The sequence below is a fragment of the Lepidochelys olivacea genome (genome assembly GCF_965140295.1).
Source record: "Lepidochelys olivacea isolate rLepOli2 genome assembly, chromosome: 15".
In the NCBI taxonomy this organism is placed as follows: domain Eukaryota; kingdom Metazoa; phylum Chordata; order Testudines; family Cheloniidae; genus Lepidochelys; species Lepidochelys olivacea.
The window spans coordinates 12711511-12728380 of NC_140425.1; the positions used below are offsets into that span (position 1 = coordinate 12711511).

Sequence of the window (16870 nt, forward strand, 5' to 3'; positions counted from 1 at the left end):
CATTTCTCCTCCCCTGCCCATAGCATCAGCACCACAGCAACTGTCCTGCTCTCTTACAGGACCAATGCCAATAAACACCCTATTAGACTCTTCCAGACAGTTTGGAGGACAGGAAGGCAGCCCAAAGCTCCTTGCAGCTCCACTGGCTACTTGGGGAGAGACTGAGAGGAAGGGCACAGCAGGCTGGAGGGGAGCACAACTCCCATGCAACTGAGGCATCCAGAAACAGTTTCCCTAAGCAGGGGTGAGGGGACAGAGAACCACACGGCACTTTGGCTCAGACCTGGCTACTTCTGGCTTGTCCCAGTGACTGCTACCACCATCTACTTGCTGTCAGCAAAAGGGAATAGCTCATAAGAATGGTCATACTGGGTCAGAAGAATGGTCCATCTTAACAGTGCTGGAACAATTTGTGTTGTGGGGGTGCTGAAAGCCATTGAACCAAACTGTAAACCCTGTATATGATGGGAACTACTTCAAGCCATGGGGCGTGGCAGCACCCATAGTTCCAGCACCTATGGTCCATCTAGCTCGGTATCCTGTCTTCCCCCAGACACCAGTGCTGGATGCTTCAGAGGGAATGAACAGAACAGGACAATTTATTGAATGATCCATCCCCTGTCATCCAGTCCCAGCTTCTGGCAATCAGAGGGTTAGGGACACTGCAGCATGGTAATAGCCAATGATGGACCTCTACTCCAGGAACTTAGCTAATGATTTTTTGAACCCAGTTTTACTTTTGGCTTTCACAACTCAGGTAGCCAGGTGTGACGGGTTGGGTCACAGAGACCCCCTTGGTCTGCCACCTGATGTGCCGAGACTACCTCTAAGACAGTTTTCCCTGCCAGCTTGGGACTTCAGTACCCTGTCTTCTTGAGCCAGACATGTTAGCCTGCTGCAAACACAGACCCAGGTCTGAACCACGTCCTGCAAAAGCTGCAGGCTTAACTGAAAACAGCTTAAGAAGTGCTCCTGTCTCCAGCACCCAGATACTCAGTTCCCAATGGGATCCAAACCCCAAATAAATCCATTTTACTCAGTATAAAGTTTATACAGGGTAAACTCATAAATTGTTTGCCCCCAATAACACTGCTAGAGAGATGTGCACAGCTGTTTGCTCCCCCAGGTATTAATTACTTGCTCTGGGTTAATTAATAAGCAAAAAGTGATTTTATTAAATATAAAAAGTAGGATTTAAGTGGTTCCAAGTAATAACAGACAGAACAAAGTAAATTACCAAGCAAAATAAAACAAAAACAACCAAGTCTAAGACTAATACAGTAAGAAACAGATTACAGATGAAACCTCACCCTCAGAGATGTTCCAATAAGCTTCTTTCACAGACTAGACTCCTTTCTAGTCTGGGCCCAATCCTTTCCCCTGGCACAGTCCTTGTTCCAGCTCAGGTGGTAGCTAAGGGATTTCTCATGACTGCATCCCCCTTTGTTCTGTTCCACCCCCTTATATATCTTTTGCACAAGGTGGGAATCCTTTGTCCCTCTCTGGGTTTCCACCCCTCTTTCTAAATGGAAAAGCACCAGGTTAAAGATGGATTCCAGTTCCGGTGACATGATCACCCACTTGCCAGCACGCAGGTATACAGGAGGACTTATAAGTAAACAGAGCCATTGACAACCAATTGTCCTGGTTAATGGGAGCCATTAAGATTCCAAGCCACAATTAATGGTCCACTCTTTGCATAATTACAATAGGCCCTCAGAGTTATATTTCATATTTCTAGTTTCAGATACAAGAATGATACATTTATACAAATTGGATGACCACACTCAGTAGATTATAAGCTCTGTAATGATACCTTACAAGAGACCTTTTGCATGAAGCATATTCCAGTTACATTATATTCACACTCATTAGCATATTTACATAAAATCATATAGAGTGCAACGTCACACTGGAGCCTCTGCTTTGGCCATGTTCGCTGATTCACCTCCCATTCCTCAGTCCCCCTCTTGTTAGAAAGAAGGGAATATTATATGGCTGCCCATACATCTTCTGGGGTCAGTCATGCTCTTTGAAGTGAGTGAGCACTGGATTCACTTTAGGAATTCATGAAATCTGCACTTCCTGGCTCTGGAGAATAATCACCCCCAGAGCACACAAAGCACCAGAAAAAGAAGGCAGCAGAGCTCCTCAGGAACACAGACTGACTCACTACAGCTTTGAGAGGAAGTTCAGTGTTTATTCTAACCCCACTAAACCAAAAACATCACAGAGAACCCCAGTGAGAAATTCAGAAAGCCCAGAGAAAAGGAGACACAACTAAAAAGGAACCTACCTAAGAACCTTCACCTTATCTGTTTTTTCAGTCAGGCAAGAAGTCAGCCTCCAAAGAAGCTACTAAAAATTGCTAATGACAGCTGTATTTCCACCTCTCAAGGCAGGATATTTGGAAAAGTTTTCAATTAGTAATAATCATGCTTCAGTTGAACCTCAGAAGCTAGGAGATAATGTTTGTGCTTCGTGGCCCAAAAGACACAAACAAGGTTTTCATCTTGGGGCTAAAAGACCAAACACATCAAGACATTTGATCATAGCTTTTAATAGGCCAAAAGACTTTAAAAATTTATTACAATGATGTTTTTTTTTAAAAAAGCAAACAGAATTTAAGCATAGAAGTTTCTGGTTATCAGGGAATAATGTACAGATTATAAAGTGGTGTAAAGTTTGGTTTAAAATCAGACAGCATAAGGAATACATAATTGCAATATTCCCATTTGGGGGTAAAAGGTTAACAGGTCAAAGTTACACGTGATCTTAGCTCTGAGAAGGTAAGAAGTGAACCTGTGACCCTTGCTCACTTGCCGGCCACCTGCTTTCCAGCATGGGGTGAACCAGACTGGTTTCAAGGCATCATTAAGCTAATTAGTCCATCACCCAACTTGCAACACCAGCTTTCTGTCACCCTTCTGTCCCAGGAAAGTTTCACACATGCTGCAACTTTTCTCAAGTTATCTCTGCTGTCTATATTATAAGATGCCAAATTCGTGAATTAAAATATGCCAGTGTAAATCTGCTAAATTAACTGTAATACGCTAAGTATTGCTAGAATCTGTCTCTAGTACTCATGTGACTTTCTCCCCCGAGACTTTCAGAAAAAGGATTGTATGATTGGTTTCCCTGGTGTTCTGAAATTTTGCTCTTTTTTCTTTGCTCAGTTTTTCAACATATGTATTCTTTGAATTGTGGGATTTGTAGTTTTCCTTTTTAGTTTTGTTTTGTGAACTTCATTTCCCAGAGTTCTCTGTTTCTGCAGCCTTTTGTCTTCTCTGAAGGTCAGGCACTGCCATAACATGAGAGGTGAACTTGCAAATGCTTATAGAATTTTTCTTGCTGGTTTAGCAACAAGGGCTTTATTTTTTCTGTTTTATTTTTCTCTTGTTAATATGCATGTTTTACAGAAATGGAGGTATGGCTAAGCTGGGTGCTGTGGAGATCTTTAGAGTCAGGGGTTATCTTCAGATGCTGCCCCTTTCCTGCTGTAATGCTGATCTGATCTGTCTCCGTAGTGGTTTTTAGACTGTGTGTGAAATGTTAGTATATTTTTTGCAACTGTAACAGGGGAAACAAAGAACTGTAGATGTGGGACTTGGCAGGAGAGTGAAATGGAAAATTATTTTTAATTATTTTGTGGACTAGAAAGCATTAAGGTTAAGAATCATATTTTAAACATAAAAAGTCCTGTTTTTCAAGTGTATTTCTTTTCTTCATTAAATATTTATTTCTTTACATTTAGCCTCCCCTCACCCCTCAGTAATGCTTGCCACAAAATCTTTCTCTTTCATCTTTCACCACATTTCTCCAATACATCCCTTCCTCTTGGTCTTTGCCACTTACTGTCGCCTCCCACCTATACCACTGCAGACTCTGCCTCTCATCTTGCTCCCCTCCAGTCTGACCCAAATGCTGCTGCATAAACAAGTGTTCTCTCCCACTGCTCTCATCATGTCAGTCCCTTATCAAAGATCATGTCGCTGGCTTCTCTTCAGCTCTATTGATTTTAGGCACCTAAAATCTTTGAGGATCTGGGCATAATTGACCTAGATCAGGTCTTCACTACAGATCTATATTAGTATAACTACTTCATTCAGGAGTGTGAAAATCCACTTATACCAACCTAACCCCTAGTGTAGACAGTATTCTGTTGGCAGGAGACCTTCTTCTGCTTCTAGGGGGAGGTGGATTAACTATGCTGAAGGAAGAGCTCTCTCCCATCAGTTTAGAGCATCATCATTAAAGCAGCATTTTAAGTGTAGACAGGCCCTTAGATAGCTAAGTCCATTTTCAAAAGTGGCTTCTCTAGTTAGGACCAGATTTCTAAAGGGATGTTCGTACGGCTCAGCTGAGCAGACCAATGACTAGAAGGAGACTCCACTGGTTGGAAGGCATGAGATGCACTGTCCTGAGATGGGGGGTTCCACGACCACCACTCCCAAGAGAAGGAGGCGGGTGGTGGTGGTCGGGGACTCTCTCCTCCAGGGGACTGAGTCATCTATCTGCCGCCCTGTCCGGGAAAACCAAGAAGTCTGCTGCTTGCCGGGGGCTAAGATTCGCGGTGTGACGGAGAGACTGCCGAGACTCATCAAGCCCTCGGATCACTACCCCTTCCTGCTTCTCCACTTGGGCACCAACGATACTGCCAAGAATGACCTTGAGCAGATCACTGCGGACTACGTGGCTCTGGGAAGAAGGATAAAGGAGTTTGAGGCGCAAGTGGTGTTCTCATCCATCCTCCCCGTGGAAGGAAAAGGCCTGGGTAGGGACCGTCGAATTGTGGAAGTCAACGAATGGCTACGCAGGTGGTGTCGGAGAGAAGGCTTCGGATTCTTTGACCATGGGATGGTGTTCCATGAAGGAAGAGTGCTGGGCAGAGACGGGCTCCACCTTACAAAGAGAGGGAAGAGCATCTTTGCGAGCAGGCTGGCTAACCTAGTGAGGAGGACTTTAAACTAGGTTCACCAGGGGAAGGAGACCAAAGCCCTGAGGTAAGTGGGAAAGCGGGATACCGGGAGGAAGCACAGGCAGGAATGTCTGTGAGGGGAGGGCTCCTGCCTCATACTGAGAATGAGGGGCGATCAGCAGGTTATCTCAAGTGCTTATATACGAATGCACAAAGCCTTGGAAACAAGCAGGGAGAACTGGAGGTCCTGGTGATGTCAAGGAATTATGACGTGATTGGAATAACAGAGACTTGGTGGGATAACTCACATGACTGGAGTACTGTCATGGATGGTTATAAACTGTTCAGGAAGGACAGGCAGGGCAGAAAAGGTGGGGGAGTAGCACTGTATGTAAGGGAGCAGTATGACTGCTCAGAGCTCAAGTATGAAACTGCAGAAAAACCTGAGTGTCTCTGGATTAAGTTTAGAAGTGTGAGCAACAAGGGTGATGTAGTGGTGGGAGTCTGCTATAGACCACCGGACCAGGGGGATGCGGTGGATGAGGCTTTCTTCTGTCAGCTCGCAGAAGCTACTAGATCGCATGCCCTGGTTCTCATGGGTGACTTTAATTTTCCTGATATCTGCTGGGAGAACAATACAGCGGTGCATAGACAATCCAGGAAGTTTTTGGAAAGCGTAGGGGACAATTTCCTGGTGCAAGTGCTAGAGGAGCCAACTGGGGGGAGCTTTTCTTGACCTGCTGCTCACAAACCGGGAAGAATTAGTAGGGGAAGCAAAAGTGGATGGGAATCTGGGAGGCAGTGACCATGAGTTGGTTGAGTTCAGGATCCTGACACAGGGAAGAAAGGTAAGCAGCAGGATACGGACCCTGGACTTCAGGAAAGCAGACTTCGACTCCCTCAGGGAACGGATGGGTAGGATCCCCTGGGGGACTAACATGAAGGGGAAAGGAGTCCAGGAGAGCTAGCTGTATTTCAAGGAATCCCTGTTGAGGTTACAGGGACAAACCATCCCGATGTGTCGAAAAAATAGTAAATATGGCAGGAGACCAGCTTGGCTTAACGGTGAAATCCTAGCGGATCTTAAACATAAAAAAGAAGCTTACAAGAAGTGGAAGGTTGGACATATGACCAGGGAAGAGTATAAAGATATTGCTCGGGCATGTAGGAATGAAATCAGGAGGGCCATAATCGCACCTGGAGCTGCAGCTAGCGAGAGATGTCAAGAGTAACAAGAAGGGTTTCTTCAGGTATGTTGACAACAAGAAGAAAGCCAAGGAAAGTGTGGGCCCCTTAATGAATGAGGGAGGCAACCTAGTGACAGAGGATGTGGAAAAAGCTAATGTACTCAATGCTTTTTTTGCCTCTGTCTTCACAAACAAGGTCAGCTCCCAGACTGCTGCGCTGGGCATCACAACATGGGGAATAGATGGCCAGCCCTCTGTGGAGAAAGAGGTGGTTAGGGACTATTTAGAAAAGCTGGACGTGCACAAGTTCATGGGGCCGGACAAGTTGCATCCGAGAGTGCTAAAGGAATTGGTGGCTGTGATTGCAGAGCCATTGGCCATTATCTTTGAAAACTCCTGGTGAACGGGGGAAGTCCCGGATGACTGGAAAAAGGCTAATGTAGTGCTAATCTTTAAAAAAAGGAAGAAGGAGGATCCTGGGAACTACAGACCAGTCAGCCTCACCTCAGTCCCCGGAAAAATCATGGAGCAGGTCCTCAAAGAATCAATCCTGAAGCACTTACATGACAGGAAAGTGATCAGGAACAGTCAGCATGGATTCACCAAGGGAAGGTCATGCCTGACTAATCTAATCGCCTTCTATGATGAGATTACTGGTTCTGTGGATGAAGGGAAAGCAGTGGATGTATTGTTTCTTGACTTTAGCAAAGCTTTTGACACGGTCTCGCACAGTATTCTTGTCAGCAAGTTAAAGAAGTATGGGCTGGATGAATGCACTATAAGGTGGGTAGAAAGTTGGCTAGATTGTCGGGCTCAACGGGTAGTGATCAATGGCTCCATGTCTAGTTGGCAGCCGGTGTCAAGTGGAGTGCCCCAGGGGTCAGTCCTGGGGCCGGTTTTGTTCAATATCTTCATAAATGATCTGGAGGATGGTGTGGATTGCACTCTCAGCAAATTTGCGGATGATACTAAACTGGGAGGAGTGGTAGATACGCTGGAGGGCAGGGATAGGATACAGAGGGACCTAGACAAATTGGAGGATTGGGCCAAAAGAAATCTGATGAGGTTCAATAAGGATAAGTGCAGGGTCCTGCACTTAGGACGGAAGAACCCAATGCACAGCTACAGACTAGGGACCGAATGGCTAGGCAGCAGTTCTGCGGAAAAGGACCTAGGGGTGACAGTGGATGAGAAGCTGGATATGAGTCAGCAGTGTGCCCTTGTTGCCAAGAAGGCCAATGGCATTTTGGGATGTATAAATAGGGGCCTAGCAAGCAGATCGAGGGACGTGATTGTCCCCCTCAATTCAACATTGGTGAGGCCTCATCTGGAGTACTGTGTCCAGTTTTTGGCCCCACACTACAAGAAGGATGTGGATAAACTGGAGAGAGTCCAGCGAAGGGCAACAAAAATGATTAGGGGTCTGGAACACATGACGTATGAGGAGAGGCTGAGGGAACTGGGATTGTTTAGTGTGCAGAAGAGAAGAATGAGGGGGGATTTGATAACTGCTTTCAACTACCTGAGAGGTGGTTCCAGAGAGGATGGTTCTAGACTATTCTCAGTGGTAGAAGAGGACAGGACAAGGAGTAATGATCTCAAGTTGCAGTGGGGGAGGTTTAGGTTGGATATTAGGAAAAACTTTTTCACTAGGAGGGTGGTGAAACACTGGAATGCGTTACCTAGGGAGGTGGTAGAATCTCCTTCCTTAGAGGTTTTTAAGGTCAGGCTTGACAAAGCCCTGGCTGGGATGATTTAACTGGGAATTGGTCCTGCTTCGAGCAGGGGGTTGGACTAGATGACCTCCTGAGGTCCCTTCCAACCCTGATATTCTATGATTCTATGACTAACCCCCTAGGTGGCCCACTGTCTAGTGGAATCTTCAGCCCTGAGTTGGCAGCTTTATGCTGCCTACGCTCCCTAGACTAGAGCATGGAGATAGTTAAGCACCTGCCAAAGGGATTTTCAGAAGCTGGCCAGGAAGTAAAATTTTCAGAACTGAGCAGGAACCACCTAAGCTATCCAGGAGTAAAATGCCAGGGGGAGGGGAGGGCAGAAGAGTGGGGCTTAAGCATCTAAGAGTCTGACTTGGTCCGATCGGCTGATGGGCCAGAGATAGGCGCCTCCGTCCACTTGGGATCCTCAGCCACAAACCTTCTCCTGGAGTTAGGCATCTAAACCAGGTCATTTGCTTAGGGAGCCTGTGCCCTAGCAACTAACCCCCTGCTTTCCACCCCCATTCATACTCCATCCCTCTCTTACCTCGCCTCACCCTACATTGCCCTGGGTCTCCTGCTCTCTTTTGTGCAGGTGCTGTACTGGCCACCCCTCCACCTAATGGTGGCCACCATCCGGCCCACCTGTTGCAGGGTCTGACAGGACTTAGGCATGCTCAGAGCACACCTACAGGATCAGGCCCTGTTGGCAAGATAGACATTCCTCCAATTAATTTAAAAATCCCAGTTCTGTGGCAGAGCCTCTGGGGCTTCAGCTTGTGCTAGGGCTCAGAGCAGCTCTTTAGCTGCAAAGTAGTAGCAGCCCTTAGGCTGCTTTGAAAATGTCAGCTGGTGGGAACTTATGCACCTAGATGGGTTAGGTGGCACCTGGGCTGAATCTTTGAAAATGTCCTCTGAAGTATTCAAGCTTCTAACTCCCATTGAAATCCCTAAATACCTTTGGGGCTATGGGCCCATGTGCCTATCTGTTTGTTTAGCTGCCTAAGTCCCTTTAAAAATTTCAGCTGTCGGTCCCAGACTTGTAAACACATTTAGGGGAGGGATTTACAAGTCAGACTGAGGCCTGCTCTACACCTAAAACTTAGGCTGACCTAGCTGTGTTGCTCAAGGCTGTGAAAATCTTTGCGCCCTGAGCACTGTAGTTAGGTTGACCTAATACCCAGTGCGGACACGCCTAGGCAGACCGAGCTACTTCCTCTCAGAGAGGTGGATTACCTACATCATCGGTAAAACCCCTGCCGTCAATGTAAGTCATGGCTACGCTACATCGTCACAGCAGTAGGGCCACAGCTCTGCCACAGTAGTGGCTATAGCAGAGACAGTAGGTGCCTAATTGCCAATTCAGGCATCCAATATGTAGGTGCCACGAGCACTCACAAAATCCCTGCTCAGCTGCTGCCTAAAAGCCGGTGGGCGCCTCATGTCTCTAGGTGCCTAAGTTTCTGCAGTTAAAGTGTCTGATGCACCTAAATTTTGGTGGCTGGGCCTGGGCTCAGCTGCCTCAGCCCTGACCCTGACCAGCCGCTTGGCACCTAATTCACACCTAGGCCCCTTTAGGGTTCACAAATGAGTTATTTCCTCACCTATCTCGCTTGCGGGGCCCCGTTGGGTAGATGTGAACTCAGTGGGCGTTAGGCGCCCAAAACCTTTGAGGGTCTGGGCCTTAGGCCTTGCAATGCTGAGCGGGGCAAGGCCTAATATCTTGAAAAATCCAGGCCAAACGCTTCAGATGTGGGTGCCTAAAATTAGGTACCTAAATCCAGACTTAGGTACCTAAGGAAGTGGTCAAATTTTTAGTGATGCTGGACAGCTGCAACATCCATTGACTGTACCTGGCACTCAGCACCTACCTTTGCAAATCAGGCTCTTCATTTTAGGCTCCCATGCTGGCCCAAACTGATATATTTGGTGTTTAGTGTGAATTACAAATTCTCTCCCTGTTTTCGCTCCTCTTGTCTCCAGAAATCTCCAGGCAGTTCATCCCCTCCATTGTTTTATTTTGTTTTTTTAAATGCTCTTTGTACACAGGGAAATTTTGTAAATGCTCTTTGTACACAGAGTGGACAAAAATCTCCTGAAAATAGGGTGGACAAATGTCTCTCCTTGTGCCTTTGCTCCTCTGCGCTCTTTGACTCTTTCCCAACCCTATTGCCAAAGCAATCAATGCCTCTCCTGTCCCCAGATCAATTCCCCTCCCCCAGCCAATTTACATTGCTAGCTCTCCAAAATCCATTCTCCCCTCCCTCAGTCATTTCATGCTGTCCCCTACTGTTTGAGGGCCACTCTGCTGCCCCTTTGTTGGCCTCCATCTCCCAGCTGCTCCTCCTACACTGGGCCCCTCTGTTCCTAGCCCCCTCCAGAGCCCTGTAAGGGAGCAGCAACTCAGAGACACACCAAACCCAGGCCTTCCTGCTGCTAGAGAAGCAGCAGAGATAGGCCTCATTCCTGCCTCCCTCTCTTGCTCATATTGAGGGGGATGGTGCCCAACATGGCAACTGGCTTGGGAGGCAGCCTAGGTTGCAAACTCACCCACTAATTCAAGGCCTGTTTTGCCCAGGCTCTGTAACAGCCAGAGGCTCTATACTCTCCTCTACCAACAGGGCCTCTACCCTGAAGAGGAGGGAGACAACAGGGCGAGTCATCTCTGCCTTCCCTCATCAGAGGCAGTGGTGAGGAGGGGCGTCATCTGTGGGGAGGGGTTCTGAAGAATGGGGTTGCTGCTGTGGTGAGGGCTTTGCTCTGTGTGATGCTGCTTCTGTGTGCGCTGCTCTCCACCCCGGTTTGGAGACAACTCTGTGCCAAGAGCAGCAGAGCAAACTCCCACCTGAGGAGAAGCTGGGCTCCCAAACCAGGCAAGGCCGGTGGAGATGAGCTTGGCATACTTGGGGTTCTCTTACCCTATCTCTCCGCTGCCACTCTTTGTGCCCATCACATGTGCCTGAAAGGGATGCTGTCCACTTGCAACCCCGTATAAAGCCATGTTTTAGGTAGATTCTGGCTTTCCCCTGCCTGGGTGTCCCTTTAAAAAAGTCATAAAATGTGAAGAACTGGCCCCATCTCTTCCAAGTTTGCCCACTTGCAGGGGGGAGCTGCCTGTCAACCAAGGAGGAAGGGTGAGACCTATGAATAGGGCACAGGGCTGGGAGTCAGGAGTTCTGGTCTCGAGTGCCTGCTCTACCACTGACTCACTGCATGACCGTGGAAAAGTTACTTCACCTCTCTGTGCCTCAGTTTCTCTAGCTGGAAAAGGAGGCTAATAATGCCTTCCTCGCAGGTGCTGTTTAATGAATTAACGTGTCCAAAGTGATTTGGGATTGTTGACTAGAAGGCAGAAGAGAAGAACAAAGTATCATTATCAGCATCATGAATTCCTCACAGTAGCCTAAGAAAAAATAACCTTGTCGTTAAGGAAGACCTCTGTGTTCCAAGGTTTAACTGCCATATATTCATCTTCTTGGGTCCTAGATGAGTATATACTGTGCTTTGAAGGTGCCGGAAGGTTGCAGAGCCCTCAGGCTCCACCATTACAGATCTCACTCCGGGGCCAAGGCCTCTCCAAACCTGGCTTTTGTGCCAGCCAGCCCTCCTCCAGATGCCGTGGAAGTGGAGGCATTGCAGCGCTTCTTTTCTCATTCCCAGAGGCTGTTGGTAATGACCGGCGCTGGAATCTCCACTGAATCAGGGATCCCTGACTACCGCTCAGAAGGGGTGGGGCTTTATGCCAGGACGGACAGGCGGCCCATCCAGCATACTGAGTTTCTTCGCAGTGCCAGTGCCCGCCAGAGGTACTGGGCAAGGAACTTTGTGGGCTGGCCCCAGTTCTCCTCTCACCAGCCTAACGCAGCGCACCTGGCCTTAAGAAACTGGGAGAAGCTAGGAAAGCTGCACTGGCTGGTGACCCAGAATGTGGATGCCCTGCATACCAAGGCTGGGAGTCAGCGGGTGATGGAATTGCATGGCTGCACACACAGGTACGCTACAGGGTTAGGGAAAAGATGGTTAATGCACAGGTACCATCTTATGGGTGGGAGGGTAGCTTACGAACGGGTGTGGTGTTATGGGGGGGCACAAGGAATTATGTAAGGATGTCATGTTACTACACAGGTGGGACAACATAAAGGTGCTACTTGACTGCGGGAGAGGTGAGCACAGAATTGCTATGCTATGGCGGGAGGGTGGCTAATCCACAGATGCTGTTTAAGGGGCAGAACATCTTTTGCCCGGGTGCTCCCACGTTTCACACACCTTTCGTGCAGTACTGTTTGACTCGTTTCCCCTTTAATCTGTTATCATTAGGATCTTCTCCTTTTCTGTCATATCTAGAGTCCTCTCAGCGAGGGCAAGAAGGGGAACAGAGACCATGCGTGTGCAGGGAAAGGTAAATGGGGCTGAAATCAGTGTGTTGTGCTGGGAGCACAGAAGGTGGACCTGTCTGGAGACAAGAAGTGCAGCAAGGATAGTACATACCACAGACATTGCATACTATACGTAAACAGCACCACTGCCGTGCAGCCACTTCTTGGGAGGGAGAGCAGCACTCTGCACCACAGAAATGGAGGGGGGATTTTAGCCAAGGCCACTTACCAAAAGATCCCAAGGTACTTTAATGTCTACACAGCACAGATGGGACCACAATGTTTGGAGGCCCTGTGGGAAAGATCTGCACACACAGTAAACAGCCTGGCAGCTAGTTTCTCTGCCTTGGAAGGATGCTGGGCTGAGTTGACACTGTTGGAAGTTGAACCTGTGGTGATATTTCAGAGCAATGCTAAAACCATGAATCCCCCCACCCCGCTGGTGAGGATGGAGGTGGGAAGTAGGTAGAGGACTTAGGCCTGGCCTCCACTGCCACTTTACAGCACTGACACTTTCTTGCTCAGGGGTGTGAAATCCCCACCGCCCGAGTGATGCAAGTTTCAGCACTGTAAAGCACTAGTGTAGACAGTGCACCAGTGCAGGTAGCTACTCCCCTCGTGGGGGTGGTTTTTTTATAGCACTGGTGCCGCGGCTACACAGCCACGTTAACGTTGCTAGTGAAGACATACCCTTAGATCTCTTCTTGAGTAATTCTGACTTTCTAGAGCAGTGGTTTTCAACCTTTTTTCATTTGTGGACCCCTACAAATTTTGAATGGAGATGCAGACCCCTTTGCACTTCTTAGACATAGTGTGTGGACCCCAGGAGTCCACAGACCACAGGTTGAAAACCACTGATTTAGATCACATATTCTTTAGAACCCACCGGCTCCCATGGGGCAGTTTCCTTCAGGGTCATAGTTAAACACAGAGTTGTGAGGTCCATATTGGGCCTTCCAGACTTCACGCAGGAATGATTGGTAACATTCTCTGGCCTGTACTATGCAGGGGGTCAGATTAGATTATCACAAATGGTCCCTCTGGCCTTAAAATCTTTGGATCAGTGAATTGCTGCAGCCCAGTGGAGATGGGGCCCTTTGAAAGACCATGAACTGTGTTTCAGGGTTCTCTGCCTCGGCTGTGGAGAGCAAACTCCCCGCTCTGAGCTTCAGAAGTGCTTTGAAGTGCTGAATCCCACCTGGACAGCTGAAGCACATGGCATGGCCCCGGATGGGGATGTCTTCCTCACAGAAGAGCAGGTGCATAACTTCCGTGTCCCGGCCTGCAGCAGATGTGGTGGGATCCTGAAGCCAGATGTGACGTTCTTTGGGGACACAGTTAGCCGGGAGAAAGTGGACTTTGTGCACAAGCGCCTGGCTGAATCAGATTCCATGTTGGTGGCAGGATCCTCTTTGCAGGTAACTGCTCATATCTCCTGTCTGTATTCCTATTTTTCTGGGCTACTGTCTCTGCAGTGGTCCCTGATCCCATAATCTGGGACCACCATCCCTCTTATCTGAATCCAGTCTCCAGAATTTCCTAGTATTTTGTTCTACTGTCTTTATAATCTGGCTTCACAGCCATCCCTGTGAGGTACCTATAATGTGCTTTTCACTTCAGTGCCAGTCGGACTTAGCCATTTCCCAGATACTGCTCTGATCTGCCTATGCTATCCCAGATATACTTTCTTAATCTCCACGGTTGCCCAGGTAGCCCTGTTATCTACCTGACTTTAGATGCAGATTAGCCCTGCAAAGATCACAATCCCACTTTTTCTTGCCCAACTCTTTTGTCTTTAGCACCCTATTAAGCCTGGTGTAAAAGATCAGTGCTGCAAAATCCCTCTTCACCCCCACTTCAGGTTTTCCTTTGAATTTTCTAACATATTCCTCTCACGCCCTAGTGTTATGGGAATGGCAACCTGAAATAACTTTGTCTCTAGTGTGGGGAGGTTTATACATTATCCAGGCTGGAGACCTGCAGGAAGCAGACTGAGATAGAGCGTTCTCTGCCTGGAGAGAACAGAGTTGCAAGTGAATTAATTCCTCATTAGACTGCTGAAAGAAGTTGAAGAAGATGAGGGAGCAGAGAGCCTTCACCTGCATTCTGGAACAGCCCTGCTGGACAGCTTCCCTTCTTTGCTTTGCCATCTTTTTTTCTCCCTGAGCTATTTCTTGCCTGTGTTGTTATTTATCCTGACTCTGAGCCCACCACTTAACCTGGGAAAGTGTCTGGGACACAGTTTGCATGAAAGCTACTTTACAGAATAAAGCTGCACTGTAAAATGCTCACACACATCTCAAGGGCTGACGTGAGTGGGTAAGGCTGAGGCTGTTGAGTTCCAGTCCTCACCTCTTCAGGATATTTGGGGCCCAACTGCTGCTTGAGCTTGAAGTGAAGTCATAATCCTGTCCCTGGAAGCGATCAAGGTCTCATGTTTATCCCCAAATGGGCAGAGGAGATAGGCCACAAAGGTGGAAGCATATAAGCAAGACTCTATGATAACTAGCTAGGGGTGGCAAGGAAAGTCACAAAAACCATTGAAGGGGGAATATTTTCCACAGTATTGAAAATCTTTCCTCTGTTAGGAGTTAAGTAGCAGCTGCTCCCATCCTGTGCAGATTTGAAGAAAGAATCTAGTACTTGAATGAAGAGTAGCTTATATAGCATTTTTCTGTGTAGTGTGTATCTGCAAATACACCAGAGGGAACAATCATGTCCCACCATTGGGCAATGGCCTATGTGGACTGGTTCTTTCTATAGCTCTTCCTTTGTCCAGGCTCCACATCACTTTGTTTCTTTGTGTCCCTGCAGGTGTACTCTGGTTACAGGTTTGCACTTGCTGCCCATGAGAAGAAGCTGCCAATTGTGATCATTAATATTGGACCCACAAGGTCAGATCACTTTGCATCCATGAAACTGAATTCCCGGTGTGGGGAGTTGCTGCCTTTGATTGTCCTGCGGTGACCCAGTTTCTAGTGTTAGTGAGCCAAGCACCTGCACCCACCCAAGGTAAGTACCCTGTTCATGGTGAGTAAACTCCCCAGCCTTACCTGTGACAAGCTGACGTGAGATTGTCAGTCACACCCACTGAGCAGCAGGAGGTCCTTGGACACCCATCAAATGCTGAGCACTTCTGGCAGGATAGGGACTAAGATCAGCCAAGCAAAAAAGCCATCCCAGTAACAGGTGCCAACACTTGATCATATAGTTTCAGCTCTGACTGATGCAGTCCTGATGGGGAAGGCTGACTGCCTACAAATTAATTAACTTAAATAAAGGAGCTGAGCACCCTTAATTCCCATTGACTTCTTTGGGTTTGAGAATGGCTCCCAGGATGCTAATCCTTCCAGAGAATGGGGTGAGAGGAATTTTCAGACTTGACTCGTCTCATCAGTTTTCTGGTTTCTTTGGGTTCCAATCAGATAGTTACTTTAACAAGGCAGTTAGCAGAAAGCCCCCAGGGAGTGGCTGCAGGGTCATAGAGTGGCTGATCAGCACATTGTTGAAACTTTGTGTCAGGACATTAAAAAAAAAGTGACTTACCAAGGCCCATTGTGCACTGTGATTTTTAGTGCAAAGTTTACAGGATGTGGTAATACAAAAACTCTGCTGCGTAGGATTGCGCACAGCTAATTGGGCACTGATTTTTAAAGTATCAAGTTCCAACTGGGTGCGATGGAAATACAAATAATAAGCAACATAAATCAGTTTCTTTTCCTCATATCGTCAAGTGCTTATTGACCCATCATAATCTCTTAAGAGGGGCTATTTTAACCCAGCAGGCAAACGGAGGTGAGATCTAAAGGTGCATCTTTTGATGAGACCAGCAGAGGACAGCAATCCATCATCCGTTCCAATCAGATCAGCTTTCTGCACTGAGCCATGGTCTCCATTTACCTGGAAGCAGGATGGGTGGAAAGCACCTGGTATGAGATTCTCTCAGCCCTACCTGTCCCTAGAGTCTACTGTGCCTCTGCTTTGCCTTCACTACAAGGTGCTGGGACACGGTGATCAGACTTTTGTATCTCCAAACCAAGACACTTTTCTTACAATTGGCACCAGGAGGAGAGTTGGGGAAGGGGAGCTTGGAGGAGGGATAAGACAAATTGGAATGGGGGGAGCACGGAGCTGAAGAGGGTTTTAGCAGCTGGGGGATCTAATGTCAGAAGAAGGTGAGAGGGGACGGCATAAGACAGGCCCCGTGAAGCCGGAACTCTGCTCTCCCAGAGCTGGGAGGAACCTGTATTGGGAAAAATGTTTTCAGCAGAGAAGTTGAACAAGGGCACCTGCTAAATGCATCTGCTTTCCAGAGAGAGACTTCTTTGCGGGGTGGGTTATCAGCTGAACAAGTCCTCCTCTTCGAGCAGGGAGAAGGCTGAGCATTACGGGGCCAGAGGGAGGTGCTGTACAGTTTGGCAGCTACCCTTGGCTCCTATTTGAACCTTAAAAAAAAAAACAATGACTGGGATATTGCTGGAGTTTCACTGAGTCAGCCTGACCAGAGCTGCTCCTAACTAAGCTATGACCTTCTCTGGAATGCGCAGCTGGGAGTAGGGTTTTCCGTGTGTAATTAAATTTAAAAATTGCTTACAAGATTTATGGTGCCACTTTGGAATTTTTTCCTCTCCTATGAATCAGTCAAGTTCATGCCTGGGTCAGATTCATTTTTCC

The 16870-nt window shown here is 47.6% G+C and overlaps 1 protein-coding gene across 3 annotated transcripts; it reads left to right on the forward strand.

Annotated features, from left to right (window-relative positions):
* Nucleotides 1-3264: 3264 nt before the first annotated feature.
* SIRT4 (sirtuin 4) lies at nucleotides 3265-16794 on the forward strand. Of its 3 annotated transcripts, none has more exons than XM_084648956.1 (5): nucleotides 3265-3318; nucleotides 11307-11812; nucleotides 13320-13614; nucleotides 15011-15208; nucleotides 15979-16794. In XM_084648956.1, exons 2-4 carry the CDS (start codon nucleotides 11307-11309, stop codon nucleotides 15161-15163), a joined length of 954 nt encoding a protein of 317 aa, XP_084505082.1. In that variant the 5' UTR covers nucleotides 3265-3318; the 3' UTR covers nucleotides 15164-15208; nucleotides 15979-16794. The 3 variants fall into 3 exon arrangements, with proteins under 3 accessions (XP_084505082.1, XP_084505083.1, XP_084505084.1); XM_084648957.1 differs by having other exon boundaries at nucleotides 15982-16794; XM_084648958.1 differs by having other exon boundaries at nucleotides 3276-3318; nucleotides 11481-11812.
* The last annotated feature ends 76 nt before the right edge of the window (nucleotides 16795-16870 follow it).